Source organism: Musca domestica, unplaced genomic scaffold (genome assembly GCF_030504385.1).
Source record: "Musca domestica strain aabys unplaced genomic scaffold, Musca_domestica.polishedcontigs.V.1.1 1, whole genome shotgun sequence".
NCBI classification, from domain to species: Eukaryota; Metazoa; Arthropoda; class Insecta; order Diptera; family Muscidae; genus Musca; species Musca domestica.
In genome coordinates this window covers 7,955,898-7,972,669 of record NW_026712114.1, presented here as the reverse complement: position 1 = coordinate 7,972,669, position 16,772 = coordinate 7,955,898, and the positions used below count along the sequence as shown (strand labels likewise).

The window sequence follows — 16,772 nt, the reverse complement described above, 5'->3', positions numbered from 1 at the left end:
AACCATTTTGGCCGCAGACCTTGGACATTCCAACAGGACTCACCACCATCACACTCAGTACGAGCCACCCAAGAATGGTTACAAAATGAGGTTCCTCGCTTCATTTCCAGCGCACAATGATCACCAAAATCTACGAATACCAATCCGTTGGGCTATTATGTCTGGAGTATTTTGGAAAGCAGGGTTGGCACTAAAAAATACCAAGGTGTCGCTCACCTCAAGCAAGGGACCAAAATACCGCAGAGCAATATTCCGACAGCGTGTGACGGTTCCATTAGCCGTTTGAAGGCCATAATTCGTCCCAAATGTGACCAATTCGAACAAATCTAAACTTATTGTAAAATTTGATACTATTTCCGACATTTTTAGCTTTCATTCAATACAATTTAAGAAAATGTAAAAATTATGGCGTTTGACTTTGTTGCCCATTTTCAATGCCAACAGTCTTGCGGACCAACATACACATTTCAGTAAAATTTTATCAACCTACTTCAGTTCGTTTGGAAGCTACAGTGATTTATACAGGCGGATAGACTGACACTCCATACTATGATGGAGGGTATAAAAAAATATTGATCGACGCGTCATTCAAAGCCTTGAGCCAGATATCCAAAATCTAGCTTAAACCGGTGCATATCTAGAAATATTAAACACATTTCCCATCAAAACACTTTCATTATATTAGCTTACATAGAATAAATAACAGATTACAATCAATTATCAGCATAACTCCCTTTTCTTATTATTGTTTCAATGCCTTTCGTATAATGCCTTGGACAGATCGTATAGAGGTATATATTCCAGGGAAATTGGAACGTGCACAGCCATAACCGAAGGAGACAACGCCACATAGTCTACCATTGCAGACAGCTGGTCCGCCAGAATCACCAGTACATGCATCCTTTCCGGGAGCCGCTGCACAGAACATTGTTGGCGTCAGGGTCAAAAGTTGGCGATAATTTGCAGCACATCTTGCTTTGCTTATAATTGGAACGGTCACCGTTCTTACTTGGGCAGATACACGATTTGAGTTCTCTTTTGTGAGGCCCCATCCAGAAACTCTTATCGACATATTTCTTGACAATTTGGCGGTATTCAAAGCAATGGGTCTAGTATTGGAACCCCTCATGGGTGAGGCCAGCTTCAGAACGGCTACATCTCGACTCAGGTTTTTCATTGTAAAGGATGATGGGCGAATTACTTTCCTCACGGCACGTCTTACACCCCTTTGCGATAGACGTGTTGCACCACCAACCACTGTCAATTGACCGGGCCGAATACCAATGACACAATGGGCCGCCGTCACTACAAATCGTGGTGCCACCAGAGTTCCACCACAAATAAATTGTCCTTGTTGCCTTAGTTGTACCAAATAGGGAACATTGTTAATTGTTGTTTTAGTACCGCCCACAATGCGTGCCAAGCTTTGGGTCGACTGACTGCTGGCTGGCGATAGTAGTAACAGTAAACACGTTGTTAGATAAACAATACCGTTAAATATCGTCATGATGCGATTTCCGTTTGACTAGTTTATATTAAAATTCTAAAAGAATTTGAAGTTTTCTAATCGCAAGAATGTTGCTTATAAAGGTGACATGTTTTCGTTTTATTAAAACGTAACCTTGAATTGAAGCAAGCTTTATTTCCTCGAGAATTCGCGGTATATTAGGGTGTACTGCAAAAATTAAAAAAAAAAAATTGAGAAAATTTGAGATAGAAGGCTAAAATTTTGCACACATGTTTACTTTTCCAGTAGGCAGGTTAGTTCGTAAATGGGCCATGTAGGTCCACGTTTTCGTATAGCCCCCATATAACGGTACCAGCCAATATTCGGTATTTTGATGATTTTAGCGACACTATACACCGGAATGGTTTCAAATTTGATATTTGAATTTCAAAATACAGCCTAAGACAGAAAATTGTCTGTGCAAGTCCACGTCTTCGTATAGCCCCCATATAACGGTACCTCCCGATATTCGGTATTTTTATGATTTAAGCGACACTATTCACCGGAATTGTTTCAAATTTGTTATTTGAAGTTCGAAATGGATACTACAGCCTAAGACAGAAAATTGTCTGTGCAAGTCCACGTCTTCATATAGTCCCCATATAACGATATCTCCCCATATTCGGTATTTTGATGATTTTAGCGACATTATTCTCCGGAATTGTTTCAAATTTGGTATTTGAAGTTCGAAATGGATACTACACCCAAAGACAGAAAATTGTCTGTGCAGGTCCACGTCTTCGTATAGCCCCCATATAACGGTACCTCCCTATATTCGGTATTCTGATGATTTTAGCGACATTATTAACCGGAATTGTTTAAAATTTGGTATTTGAAGTTCGTAATGGATACTACAGCCTATGTCAGAAAATTGTCTGTGCAGGTCCACGTCTTCGTATAGCCCCCATATAACGGTACCTCCCAATATTCGGTGTTTTGATGATTTTAGCGTCATTATTAACCAGAATTGTTTCAAATGTATGTATTTGGAGTTCGTTCTGAGGCTTCAGTCTGTGATAGAAAATTGTCTATGCAGGTCCAGGTCTTCGTATAGGCCCCATATATCAGTACCTCCCTATATTCGGTATTTTGACGATTTTAGGTACAATACCCACCGAAATTGTTTGAGATGTGGTATTTGAAGTTCGTATTGGATGCTACAACCTGTGACAGAAAATTGTCTATGGAGGTGCAGGTCTTCCAACAGCTCCGATATAACGATATTTTGATGATTTTAGCTACATTATTCACTGTTTATTTCAAGTTTCGAATTTGAATATGGTAATGGCTTATGACAAACAATGCCCATGTAGGTCCACGTCGTATAGATACCAATATAACGGCTATATTTGGTATTTTTAAAATTTTAACAGAATTTTTTAAAAATTTTCAAATTCGTTCCAAAGTTCGGCCCGGTCGAACTTACTGCTTTTTAACATGTTTTTCGTTTATAAAGAATTTTTACATGTGTTTTCATACATTAACAAACTCATTATTTGTTTAAAAATTTCGAATATAATTTTTTATAATTTTTTTATTTTTTTTTTTTTTTTAAATTTCTAATCAATCTTATCATATTTAAGGATATAATGTCAATTTAGTTCCGATTTTCTCCTTGATTTTCGAATTTCTTTATGTCTTGGTCAAAACCTTGTAAAATACAATATATTAGGATATATCATTAAAAATAATTGGATTTTTAATGTTTTTGTGGAAATCATATTAAAAAAATTGTTCTCAAATTACCACACCAATCTAATGTCGCACTTGAACGACACCAATCTAATGTCGCACAGCCATATGTTTATGTCTCACTTGTTTTTCAGCCTCACCACAGTTGTTCAAATATTTATTTAACATTTCAACTTTTGAAAGAATGATTATGAAATTTAATTGCGAACTTAAAGGTTAAGTTTGAAGCCACGCATATCATAACCTTCTGCAAAACCTAGCATAATTTGTCACAGAGTTTATTCACTTTTTAAATATCGTGAGAAAATAACGTCGAGATATCTAGATGATGGAATTTTTTTATCCGCCCCCACGTACATTATATGAAGTGTATATTAAGTTTGTCATTCCGTTTGTAATTAATCGAATAATAATCTTTTAGGTCCAACAACGTATATATTCTTGATCAGCGTAACATTCTAAGTCGATTTAGCCATGTCCGTCCGTCCGTCATCTGTTGTAATCACACAAGAGTCCAAACGGCATATGATAAGAAAATACAAATTTGCATGGAGTTATGTTTTGACAAGTTCAGCCAAGTCAAATTAAGCTATCTCGGTCAACATTTTCATATAGCCCCCATATAATTGTACCTTTCGATATTCGGAATTTGACGATTTTAGCCACACTTTTCAATGTTATAGTTTAAAATTCTGTAGAATTTTATTGGGATCTAATTTCTGTGGCAGAATTTTGTTTTTAAAGATCCACTTTTTTCACATAGTCCTCACATAATTGTACCTCCCGATATTCGGAATTTTTACGATTTTAGCCACATCTTTAAACGAACTCATTTAGAATTTGTATTGGAATCCACCTCCCTTGGCAAAATATTGTCCACATAGATTCAGGTTTTCCTACAGGGTGATATGAAAAAATTGCAACCAACTTCAGATTGCTGTCACTTATAAGCCACTCATCCGACAGCTGTTATAATTCTAACAGTGACAGCTCATGATATCGTTTACAAGCGTACTGAAGCATTTTGGTGATAATTTTCCAGAAAAAAAGTTATTCGTGATGGAATTCAAGCGTGATAGTGCGATTTCTTTATTTTTGGCTGGAAACTACAAGTGGCTATCGTTAGAGCACTCCAGTATTTAAATGTGAATAAATCTTTTGTGCCTCGTAGCATCGCTCATTACCGTGATACTGGTAACGTAGCCCTACGTCAAGGAAGTGGACGGAAGGAAACAGCTACATCAGCAGAAATGGTTCGAAAAGTAAAGAAGCTACTTGATCGAAGCCCGCGTCGCAATGGTCGAAAAATGGCTCGTGAGCTGAACCTGTCGAAATATCCCATTCGGCAAATATTGAAAAATGATCTCGGGGTAAATCCATTGCAATTCCAAAAAGTGCAAGAAGTTACACCGCTACAGAAAGAAAATATACTCAAGAGAACTAAAGATTTGCTTCGCTTGGCCGAAAGTGGTGAATTGCCGAATTTTGTTTTCTCCGATGAGAAAACATTCGTTGTCCAGCAGTTTGTAAAAAAAAAAAAAAAAAAACAAAATAATCGTGTTTATTTGCCAAGGAGGTCAGCTGAAAATATGTACCTTCGGTTGGCCACCAGAACTCAAGCGCCAGCTATGGTGATGGTGTGGGCCCCCATAATAGCCGATGGTCGCTCTCTGCTCGTATTAATCGACCGTGGCATCAAAATAAATGACGAATATTATGGCGAAAATATTCTGGAGGGTGTATTAAAGCCTTGCACACGCAAACAAGGTCGCAAACCTAGGACATGACCAACAGGACTCAGCACCATCGCACTCAGCACGCGCCACCCAAGAATGGTTACAAAATGAAGTTTCATTTCCAGCGCACAATGGCCACCAATATCTCCGGATACCAATCCGTTGGACTATTGTGTCTGGAGTATTTTGGAAAGCAAGGTTGGCACGATCACCTCAAGCAATCGCTTCGCCGGAAATGAACCAAAATACCGCAGAGCAAAATTCAGGCAGCTTGTGACGGTTTCATTGGCCGTTTGAAGGCCATAACACGTGCCAAATTTGACCAATTTGAACAAATATAAACTAATTCTAAAATTTGATGCTATTTCCGACCTTTTTGCTTTCATTTAAAAAATTTTTAAAAAAAAAGTTGTAAAAATTATGGCGTTTGAATTTGTTGTAGTTTTTTTACCCTGTAAAGGTATCGCGCAATATTCGATATTTTGACGATTTTAGCTGTCTATCGAAAAAGTTTTAAATTCTGTATTTAGAGTTCATAATATATTCTACATTCTGTGTGCCTAGATAGCTTCACGGTTTCCTATACGGCCCATATAATTGTACCTTCCCATATTCGGTATTTTGATGATTTTGTGCTCAGTTTCTAGCAGAAAAGCTCAAAACTCGATTTTTAGGGTTCATATTGAATGTTGTATTACTGTATATATAGGTTCACGTTTTCCTATAGCTCCCATAAAAAGGCTCTTCCCGATATTCCGTATTCGATTATTTAAGCCATATTTTCTAACGGAATTACTTAAAATTCAGTTTGTGGATTTCGTAACGTTTTTTTTTTTTTTGTTATATAGCCCCTGTCCTCCCGATATTCAGTATTTTGATGAATGAAGCCAACTTTTGTACAGAATTGTTTGAAATTTGGATTGGATATTCACATATTTTTAAATGAGTTACTTTCCTAATTATGGAGGGTATAAAAAGTTCGGCGTGGCCGAACATAACTGCTTCTTTGTTTTTGTGTTTTTATTAAAATAAGCGTGAACATATGTTAATCTAAGATTATTTAGCTTAGGAAAAGTGTGTGAAAAATAACATTGTTTCGAAAAAAAAAAAAAAAAAAAACATTGTGTATCAGCAATACGAACATATGGAAATTTTCCAATATTTTTCCATACCTCGTAGAATTTAAATAACAACTATTTGTCTTAACATAAGTATTAATTTATATTAAATTATTCGCAGCCCGACCGTAGTCCAAGGTGATTTCGGAATTTATACACGCATTTGAGATCGGATAGAACGGAAATTTGTTGAGAGTTATGTCTGCAGTGCATGGTAATAACTCCAAAAATTTGCGGTTGTTTTTGTTCGGGAATTTAAGTGTCAAAGTTTCGGTAACAGTTTCACTCTAAAAATATAAAATTACACTTACACATCTCATCTTTAAACCAAATCTAATGTTGCTACAAAGATTGCAAATTGTGAATTTCAAAGAGTACTGGGAAATGGGTCCGCCATCCAAACTTTTTATACCCTACAACACTATGTGTTGGGGGTATTATAAAATTGATTGGGTCAAAAATTATATAACACCTCGAAATATTGGTTTCCCATATAGGAAAGTATATATGGATCTTCCTATCTCGCCGAGCTCAGTAGATCTAGCTATGTATGTCCGTCCGTCCGTCTGTCCGTCTGTCCATGTTAATTTGTAATCACTCTACTGGTCGCAATTATGGCCCAATCCTCACGAAATTGAAAACGGAGGTGGGGTTAGGGCCAGAATAGAACCCTATTCTTTTTGGAGATGATCGCATAATATTTAGGGGTTGAAATGGACCAAAAACTGAAAAATTTCCTTTATACATGTCACAATTATAGACCAATCGAAGCGGGAGTTAGCACGGTGCTAGGTCTTGGGGCTGGGCAGAAGCCTTCCAATTTTGATCGTCATCGGGTAATAGTTAGTAGGTGAAATTGACCATAGCATTTGTGTGAAATAAAAGTCAAATTTCCTTCCACAAAACCGCGAATATGGTCAATTTTGACTATTTTGTAGATGTCAATAGTAAATATATCGGATATATATAGCGAAATATATACAATATGTATATGCAAAAGGAGGAGATGTTAGCTAGAATGTTTATATCTCAAGAATGGCTGGACCGTTTTGGACAAATGTTGTGATTTCAGAATGCCCTCTTGGCATAAAAGTATAAAATCTAAAAAACCGCATAAAGAGATGCTAACAATGATGTTAATATAGATTTTGTAGTATTTTATGACATATTTTTATTTTTTTATATTTTTTTATCGTATGCGATTTTAGGGTATGGGTAGGGTTGGGCTCAGAAGGGCTAGGTCTATTGTTTTCAAATATGTCCGCAATATATTTAGGAGTTGAAATGGACCTACAACTAAAAATGTTTCTGATTTTGCAGCCGTTATAAAGGATATAAATAGGACACGAAATCTCGCATGAAGTTAGTGTTTAGGACAGCGGGTAGAATGAACCACTATTTTTGTCTGAAAAATACCAACATTACTTACAGGCGATATCCGAAATACACAAAGGCGAAGTGTTGTTTTTTTTATGCTGATTTCGTTGATGAATATAGCCAAATATTGTAGACAAGCAAATCATATAGATGTGTCTAAATTTGTAGATGCAGAGCGGCTTCTTGCTTTTGAAAATGATCGCAAAATATTAAGGGGCTCAAATGAACCAAAAACAGAAAAAAATTCCTGATCACACAATTGAAGCCAATAGACATGCCTGAGAAGAGAGTTAAGAATTCTAGCTTTTTGGATGACCATTGGATTATATTTAGCTGTAAAATGGACCACAACAACTAACAGCACAGCGAAATGTGCAAATGTCCCTGGTCGAAATGGTAAGGGCAATATCTGGGCAGTGCTCCTTGGAAAATTTCAAAAGCGAAAACTTCCAAAATGGACTTGGACATAAGAGTGCTTCTGACGTATTGTAGTGTTGCAGGGTATCACATGGTCGGCCCCGCACGACTATAGCCTTTGCTTATTTGTTTTTTTTTTTTTTTTTTTTTTTTGGTTTTTGTTGTTCTTTTTACATTACATACCTAATAGGAAGTACCATTAGAGTCCACTGTAAATTGTGGACTTCACAAAATGTTTGTAGGAAGAGATTCTCAAGATATCTATAATATGGAAGTGCCGTTTTATATGGTCAATATATAATAGGGGATTTGTTTTCAAAAAAAACTTAGAAGGGTGCGATTTTGTCCGCTAAGCACTTAAAATATTAAATTTCTCATGATTGGGATTGAAATTGTGGTCGAAACCTTCAAAACACCAAAAATTGGTAATATGGGGCCCACACCAACTACTGAAGCAATCTTGAAAAGTTTATTCATTGGAGATTATACTTATTCAGAACTATAAACGCAAATTTATTTGATTTAAAATTGGTCAAAACATTCAAAATACAGAAAATCAGCAAGTAACGCTATATGGTGACCTTACCGAAACGTAAACCGATATTTCCCATTTTAATACCACACATACTAGGGGTAACATAAATGTCTTAGCAACATTTCAAACCGATAGAATGCTTCCCTTAATTAATCTCCGCTTTTGAGAATCTCACCCCACTGTGCGTCGGTTTTACTTGTTCGAAGTAAATAAATAAGTGGCTCTTGATAGCATATTTATGCTACTACAATGTAGCTATTAAATTCATTATTCGATAATCAGATCTTTGCTAGGTATAAACACAGATACATATTTCAGTTTTGGCTATTTTTATCTTACTTTTGGTATGCTTTTCAAACATATTTTAAAAATTGAGTTGTATTGCATAGAATTTTTATTAGTACTTAACATAATACCGTTGGAATTATTTTTAAATTCTTTTGAAAACTTATTAGGCCAACTGTTTTCGAACAAAAGAAAATTTAATAAAAACTCTGAACATTATGAATACCAAACAAATAAATAGCTATATTTGCTGCTGGCAACCGGCATTGAAATCGAAAGTAACCTCCGAAAATATTTATTGCATAAAATTTATTTGATAGAAAATCTTCCAACCGAACAATGTCTCTTCGCAGACGCACTTATTTTGTGGCCCTGCTGTTTTCTGTTCACTTTCTTGGCTCAGCCACAAAAGTAGAGGCGGAACCGGTGGAAAAATCAAATCGAATTGTTGGTGGCGTCAAATCGTTCATCCGAAATGTTCCCTATCTGATGCAGGTGTGGTCCAATGGCTATTTCATTTGTGGCGGTTCATTGGTCTCCCCGAAATTTGTGGTTTCTGCAGCTCATTGTGCCGTCAATACCAGACCCAGACAGCTGACAATTGTTGGTGGTGCCAGCAATCTCAATGAACCTGGTGTAATACGTAAAGTAAGGAAAATAATTCGTCCGAAAAAATTTTCATTGAACACCATGAATCGAGATGTAGTAGTCTTTAAGCTGGCCAAACCCATGAAGGGACCTAAAATTAAACCAATTCCCTTGAATACGGAACCCATAAGGGTTGGCATGAAAATGAAAGTGTCCGGTTGGGGTTTGAAAAGAGAAAATGGTAAAAGTGTTGCCACGCATGTTCGCCGTGTTGTTGTTCCGGTCATTGCCAAGGCGACATGTGAAGCTCAATATCAAGATGTTCTACCGCTGAGCAATACAATGTTCTGTGCATCACAACCGGGGAAAAAAGATTCGTGTTCCGGTGACTCGGGTGGACCTGCTGTCTGTAATGGTAAACTTTGTGGCATTGTATCGTTCGGTGTGGGCTGTGCAAGACCTAATTATCCTGGTGTTTATACTGGAATTCGTGCCGTGCGCAGTTTTATTAGAAGAGCTATGAAGCAATAGAAAAGTAAAGTTATAAATAAATTATTTGCAGTGAAAAAAAAATTATTATGATTATACCCTACAACACTATGTGTTGGGGGTATTATAAGTTTGATTGGGCCAAAAATTATGTAACACCACGAAATATTGATTTCCCACATAGGAAAGTATATATGGATCTTCCTATCTCGCCGAGCTGAGTCGATCTAGCTATGTATGTCCGTCCGTCCGTCTGTCCGTCTGTCCGTCTGTCCGTCTGTCCATGTTAATTTGTAATCACTCTACAGGTCGCAATTATGGCCCGATCTTCACGAAATTTAGAATGTAGGTGGGGCTTGGACCAGAATAGAACCCTATTGCTTTTGGAGATGATCGCCAAATGTTTAGGGGTTTAAATGGACCAAATACTGAAAAAATGTCGGATTTTGCAGTAGCTATACAGGTCGCAATTATAGACCAATCGACGCGGAACTTTGCATGTAGCTACAGTTTAGGGCGGGGAAGAAGCCTACCAATTTGGGTGGTCATCGGATTATATTTAGCGGGTAAAATAGACCATATATTTTGTATTGAAAAAAATCGAAATTTTTCATTAAACTGCGAATATTTTAAATCCCGGCGAAATCACAAAGCCATTACAGGGTTACTTCTGATCTTTACATTGATGTTAACATCCAACAAATCGGATATATAGCAAAATATGTGCGATATACATGTCGATCAAAGAAGATATGCTTGAAAGATCTCTTTTATGTCGAGAACGCCTGAACTGATTTCGACAGTTCTCATTAATTCAGAATGGACTCTTGGTAGAAAAGAAAAAACGCCTAAAAAATCGCATAAAAATATCTCTCTAAAGATGAAAATATTGATTTTGTAAATTTTCTCATATTTTTCAATTTTGTCATATTTTTGGCATATTTTCATTTTGAATTAAACATTTGGTAATAATATGTAAAATAATAAACACAACTAAGTAGTTAGGATATCAGGATATCATATACAGAGCGCATTTATGTACCGATCCTTACGAAATTTTGCATGGGGATAAGATGAGGGTCAGAATAGAAGCCTACTCTTTTTGGAGATGATCGTCATATATTTGGGGGTTGAAATGGTCCAAAAAACTGCAAAATTGTCAGCAGGTCGTAATTATCGCCCGGTCCTCACGCACATTTGAATGGGGGTTACCGGACATTGCAAAAGCCAAGCAGTTTTGGATGGCAAAATAGACAAAATACGAAAATGTTCATTCCAGTGACTTTTTGGAGAATTCACAAATACAGGAAAGACGCACTTCTGACTATTTCGTTAATGCTGATTTCGTTGAAGAATATAGTCAAATGTCTGTATCTCATATAGATGCGTTTCATTCAAAAACCAATAATAACTGTTAATCTTTTTCCACTTCTGAGAGATTATAGGTCTTTGGGAAATATTGGTTCCAGATCTAGGAAGATCATTTAAGAGCAACATCTACCAATAAATTGGAAATGAGCAAATTAGTTTAAGTTGCTATTATTCGAAAATTAGAGAACGAAACCTGATGGTTTTCTTTTATAATTTGTCACAATATCTTGTGGAATTCTTTCGAGTATCTCGCCTATATAAACTGTATCGTTTAATATAGTGTTGTAGGGTATTCAATGGTCGGCCCCGCTCGACTGTAGCCTTTGCTTACTTGTTTTTATTTTGTTTTTGTTACGACCTGTTCCACATATCTGTAGTCTATAAATGGTACGAAAGTAAATAGCACGTGATAAATTTTAAATGTATACTGGGACATATAGTACATACATACGATATTTTGACTTGGTACGATCCCGTTTAAAGGGATTTTTAATAGTTTTTCACAAAAGAAGACCCCTTTTTTGACTAACTTTAGGGTTATAAATTTCTCCCGAAATAAGGCTCTTTTTGTCTGTAACTTTGCCAAAGACACTGCATACCTAAAATCAACGAAATCCAAGAAATCTTAATTCAAAAAATGTGAAAGTAGGGGGAACTTGACCCTCTACTTTGGTTACTTTGTGATGTGGTGTCCGTTGGAATTGCAATTTTTAAGTTTCAAAGACGCAAAGTTGTATTTAATTGTGACAGTTTTTTTGAAACTGGAAAAATTGGCGAATATATTCAAACAAAGATTTTTTCGAAAAAAAATCTAGGAGAATTGCAAGTTTAAAATTTTGAAAAAATAAGGTTGTTCTTGGTTTGCACTCTTTTGTGTTGTTAAATTTTTTTTTCAATATTTCTTACCATTTCCGAAAAAAAATCATATTTTCGAAAGTAGGCCAGAATTCCAATATTCAAATTTTGAAAAAACGAAAGTTGTGTTCATATGTGCCGATTTTTTTCGAAATTCGAAATCCAGCAAATGTTTTAATTTTTTTTCGAAAAAATGTAAGGAGTTGCACATTTTTAACTTAAAGAAAATAAAAGCTGTGCTGAATTGTGCTTGTTTGGTGTTCGTTTGTGCTGTCAACACTTTTGCTATATCTATTACAATTTCTAAAACAAAACAAATATTTTCGAAAGTATACCAGAACTCCAATTTTCGAATTTCAAAAAAAGGAAAGTTTTGCTCTTTTGTGAGGATTTTTTGTATCTTTCGAGTTTTGAAAAAAATTGATTTGTGCTCATTTATGCCGTTAACATTAACGTTGATATTTCTGACCATTTCTGAAAAAAAACGATATTTTCGAAAGTACGACAGAATTGCATTTTTTCTTGAAATTCGGAAAACTGGCAAAGATATTTACAAAATCCAAAAAATTGTGAGATAATTGCAAATTAAAAAAAAAAATAAAAGTTGTGGTGAATTGTGCTAGGTTTGTGCCGTTAATCCTTTTCTGATACCATTTCCAAAAAAAGTCGAAAGTATGCCAGACTTGGAATTTTCGAATTTCGTAAAAAATTATAGATTGTCCTGAGTTGTGGTAAATAGTGCCATTTAATTTCTTTCAATATCTCGAACAGTTTTTGTGGGGGAGGACCGATATATTCCAGGAGTGGACCGTTATACAGGGTGAGATGAAAATATTGCAACCAATTTCACACTGCTGTCATTATTAAGCCACTAGTCCGACAGCTATTAAAATTATTCCAATGACAGCTCATTATATTGTTTACAAGTGTACAAGGCATTTTGGTGAGAATTTTCCAGAAAAAAGTTATTCGTTATGGAGTTCAAGCGTGATAGAGTGATTTCTTTATATTAGGCTGGAAAACAACAAGTGGCTATCGTTAGAGCACTCCAGCATTTAAATGTGAGTAAATCTTTTGTGTCTCGTACCATCGCTCGTTACCGTGATACTGGTAGCGTAGCCCGACGTCAAGGAAGTGAACGGATGAAAACAGCAACATCAGCATCGAAACTCGCATCGCAATGGTCGAAAAATGACTCGTGATCTGAACATATTGCCATATTCCATTCGGCAAATATTAAAATATGAGCTCGGGGTAAAGCTATTGAAATTCCAAAAATGGAAGATTTTACATTGCAGAAGAAAATAAATAGACTCAAAAGAGCTAAAGAGTTTCTTGGCTTGGCCGAAAGTGGTGAACTGCCGAATTTTCTTTTGGCCACCAGAACTCAAGCGCCGGCCGCGGCGATGGTGTGGGCCGCCATACCTGCCGATGATTGCTCTCCGCTCGTATTAACCGACCGTGGTATCAGAATAAATGCCGAATATTATCAAAATATTCTGGAGGGTGTATTCAAGCCTTGGGTACGCAAACATTTTGGCCTCAAACCTTGAACATTCCAACAGGACTCAGCACCATCGCACTAAGCACGCGCCACCCAAGAATGGTTGCAAAATGAGGTTCCTCGTTTCATTTCCAGCGCACAATGGCCACCAAAATCTCCGGATACCAATCCGTTGGACTATTGTGTCTGGAGTATTTTGGAAAGCAAGGATGGCACTAACAAATACCAAGCGCTTCGTCGGGAATGGGCCAAAATACCGCAGAGCAACATTCGGACAGCGTGTGACGGTTTCATTGGCCGTTTGAAGGCCATAATTCGTGCCAAAGGTGACCAATTCTAAAATTTGATGTTATTTAAGACATTTCGGCTTTCGTTCAATAAATTTAAAAAGTAAAAATTATGGCGTTTGACTTTGTTGCAGATTTTTTATTTCACCTTGTAATTATTCAAAATTTTGACCCTTTGTGGGGGAGGTACCAGATTTAGTGGACTGACATATTCGATCTTCACATCAGACCTTGCGTTAATAAAAATACTGTGATGTGCGAAAATTGAAGAGAATCGGATGCTTACTTCGCATTTTTTAAGAGTTATATTTATTCAAAATTTTTACCCTTTGTGTTGAGCACCTTACCTAGCATTGATGCAAATATTAAGATTTGCGAAGTTGGAGCCAAATCGGATTATTTTTTTTTCTTTCTGGGCAGTAAATTATTTTCTTTCTTGGATTTGGTCTAAAGAGATCTAGGGTCTGAAACCGTTTTTTTTTTTTTTTCGATTAGACACTTTTTGGCAGTTTCAAATTAGATACGACCTCTGTAGTCTTATGGGAGAAGGAATAAATAAACGGCACCACTCAGCAGTACTTTTGTTTTTTATACCCTACACCACAAGGTGGTCAGGGTATTATGTCTTTGTGCATTTGTTTGTAACAGGCAAAAGGAAATGAGATAGACCCATAGTTCCTTTTGATGATCTGCATAGAATCACATTCTGAGTCGATTTATGAATGTCCGTCCGTCCGTCCGTCTGTCCATGTATTTTTGTAAACAAAGTACAGTTCGCATTTATTGCCCTATCCAGATTAAATTTTGCACAAGTCATTTGTTTGGTCCAAGGACGAACCCTATTGAAATTGGAGATAATCGGTCAAAATTTAGATATAGCTCCCATATATAACTTGGTCCGATTTACCTTTGATTGTGCATCAAACTTCTTTGCCCAAATGGGATGACATACGACCGAATTGAGTCTAGAAGCTAGTATGTCAAATTTGGTGCAGATCGGTTCAGATATAGCTATAGCTCCCATATATACTGTTCATCCGATTTGTTATATTTGTTAACCACAGCCGTAATATGCACTCCATAACAACGATATTCAGGGAAATATATCAAATACAGCTCAGAAATATCTTTGCCAAATTTTATCGAGATCGGTTCCGATTTTTATCCGATTTCAAATTAATTGTGCACCAAATGGGCAATACAAGTCCGAATTTAAAATATACAAATGCTTCGGCATATTTAGTCCTTTGAACTTTAAATTATAATTATAATCATAGCGTGTATGACTGAATTCTCCCATAAAAACGTTTTGTAGATATGCGGAGCTCTACTAAATTAGCAAAGTAGTGTAGGGTATCATAAAGTCGGCCCCGCCCGACTTTAAGACTTTCTTTACTGGTTTTTTTTTTAATTCGAACATTTCTTTAATTTTTTTCTTATTTCCAAAATCGGCACAATTGAGCAAACAAATCTAGCATTACTTTCCGAAATTCGTAAATTGCAATTCCAAATGACATCATATTACTTTGTGTTTTAAACTTTCGAAATTCCGATACACGTGGCTTCTACTTTTAGCTGTACTTTCATAAGCTGCTGGATTTTTTTGTAAAATATTTTTTGTATTGCACAGTGTTTTTATTTCTGTACACTAAAAATGTCGCAAGGTAGTATTTGTGGTTTAAATTAAAGAAAAAATACATAGACCACCTTTTTTTCTGAAATATTTTCTCAATTAATTTGTTTACTCCCTGAGACCAATAAATGTCAAATTTAAACCCATTCTTTGGAAAAAAAAATACACTTACCGATATTGCATCAAATTTTTTCTATTTTTGAATATTTTCAATTTTTTTAATTAGACATAATTTATTCAAAACACATTCTTCCTTTATTTTATTTCACGTCATTATTTATCTCTTAAGACACGCCTCTATAAAAGGCCTTACCTCTGAGATAGTGGTATAAACTCCCGGCAAACCTGGGCGAGCACAGCCGACACCAAACGAGACTATGCCACAAATTTTACCGTTACACATTACCGGACCACCAGAGTCACCAGAACAGGTATCTTTAGCTCCCGGAACACCGGCACAAAACATATTCTCCGTGAGATAAATATATCTCGAATATTGCCGCTGACATTGAGACTTTGAGATGACCGGAACTCGTGCGGAACGTATTTGATATGAAATATTTCCCATTTCACTTGTACGACCCCAACCGGCTATTTCCACCTGTTGACCCGCAAACAAATTACCCGAATATAACTCAGCTGTTTGGGTATTTCGCCCCTGTATCGAGGTGGCCAATTTAAGAACAGCAACATCTTTATCCATTGTGAACATGCTAAAGGAGGCTGGTTTCAAAATTTTCACCACTTTGTATTTTACAGCAGTATCTGCAAGGGTGGTGACCCCAGCCACGACAAACAAGTCCGCAGGCATTACATTATGAACACAATGAGCCGCCGTTAGTATAAAATTTCGGGTCAATAATGCTCCGCCGCAATTGAATTTCCCTTTGCTCCATATCTGGACCATATATGGAACTCGGTCAATGGTTGTAAGCTCACCACCCACAATGCGACTGCTTACATCGAAGGCTTTTGCTGTCGTAGACCGCTCCAGCAAACACAAAGCAATCACCAACCAAGCAACTGTTTGGAGTGACATCGTTTGTTAAAAACTGAAATTGAAATGGCATTGCTATTGTGGTTCGTCGCAGCTTTTTTAGGCTGATGTTATTTGTTTGTATATATTTGTTAAATTTTAAATATTTGTTTTGTTAATAATGTCTATTATTTTAATGCCTGTTTTCTTAGAAAAGGGAAAACCCAAAAACAATTGAACGCCAAAATTTAAATAAATATGATCTGGTCGGTTTCCCGTTTTTGGCTGCATAACATCCTCAGGAAGTAATAACTTTTATAACAACTTATGGCGTGTGGATTATCTTTCCTCCAAATATGACAATTTTGTCTGTTGACACATCCATTGAAGCAAAAATTCGTC

General features: G+C 36.3%; 3 protein-coding genes across 3 annotated transcripts; 1 reads left to right on the top strand and 2 right to left on the bottom strand.

The window, feature by feature from the left end:
- Positions 1-665: 665 nt before the first annotated feature.
- LOC101901491 (seminase-like) lies at positions 666-1,597 on the bottom strand. Its single transcript, XM_005189806.4, has one exon. It carries the CDS (start codon positions 1,505-1,507, stop codon positions 743-745), a length of 765 nt encoding a protein of 254 aa, XP_005189863.2. The 5' UTR covers positions 1,508-1,597; the 3' UTR covers positions 666-742.
- Positions 1,598-8,831: 7,234 nt separating this feature from the next.
- LOC101898747 (seminase-like) lies at positions 8,832-9,814 on the top strand. Its single transcript, XM_005191886.4, has one exon. It carries the CDS (start codon positions 9,007-9,009, stop codon positions 9,784-9,786), a length of 780 nt encoding a protein of 259 aa, XP_005191943.1. The 5' UTR covers positions 8,832-9,006; the 3' UTR covers positions 9,787-9,814.
- Positions 9,815-15,626: 5,812 nt separating this feature from the next.
- LOC101898915 (seminase-like) lies at positions 15,627-16,470 on the bottom strand. The gene has a single exon (XM_005191887.4). It carries the CDS (start codon positions 16,431-16,433, stop codon positions 15,672-15,674), a length of 762 nt encoding a protein of 253 aa, XP_005191944.2. The 5' UTR covers positions 16,434-16,470; the 3' UTR covers positions 15,627-15,671.
- Between the last annotated feature and the right edge of the window lie 302 nt (positions 16,471-16,772).

What these genes read in the sequence shown, in the direction of transcription:
- LOC101901491 (XM_005189806.4), bottom strand. Translation starts at nt 1,507, where the DNA reads ATGACGATATTTAACGGTATTGTTTATCTAACAACGTGTTTACTGTTA.
- LOC101898915 (XM_005191887.4), bottom strand. Translation starts at nt 16,433, where the DNA reads ATGTCACTCCAAACAGTTGCTTGGTTGGTGATTGCTTTGTGTTTGCTG.
- LOC101898747 (XM_005191886.4), top strand. Translation starts at nt 9,007, where the DNA reads ATGTCTCTTCGCAGACGCACTTATTTTGTGGCCCTGCTGTTTTCTGTT.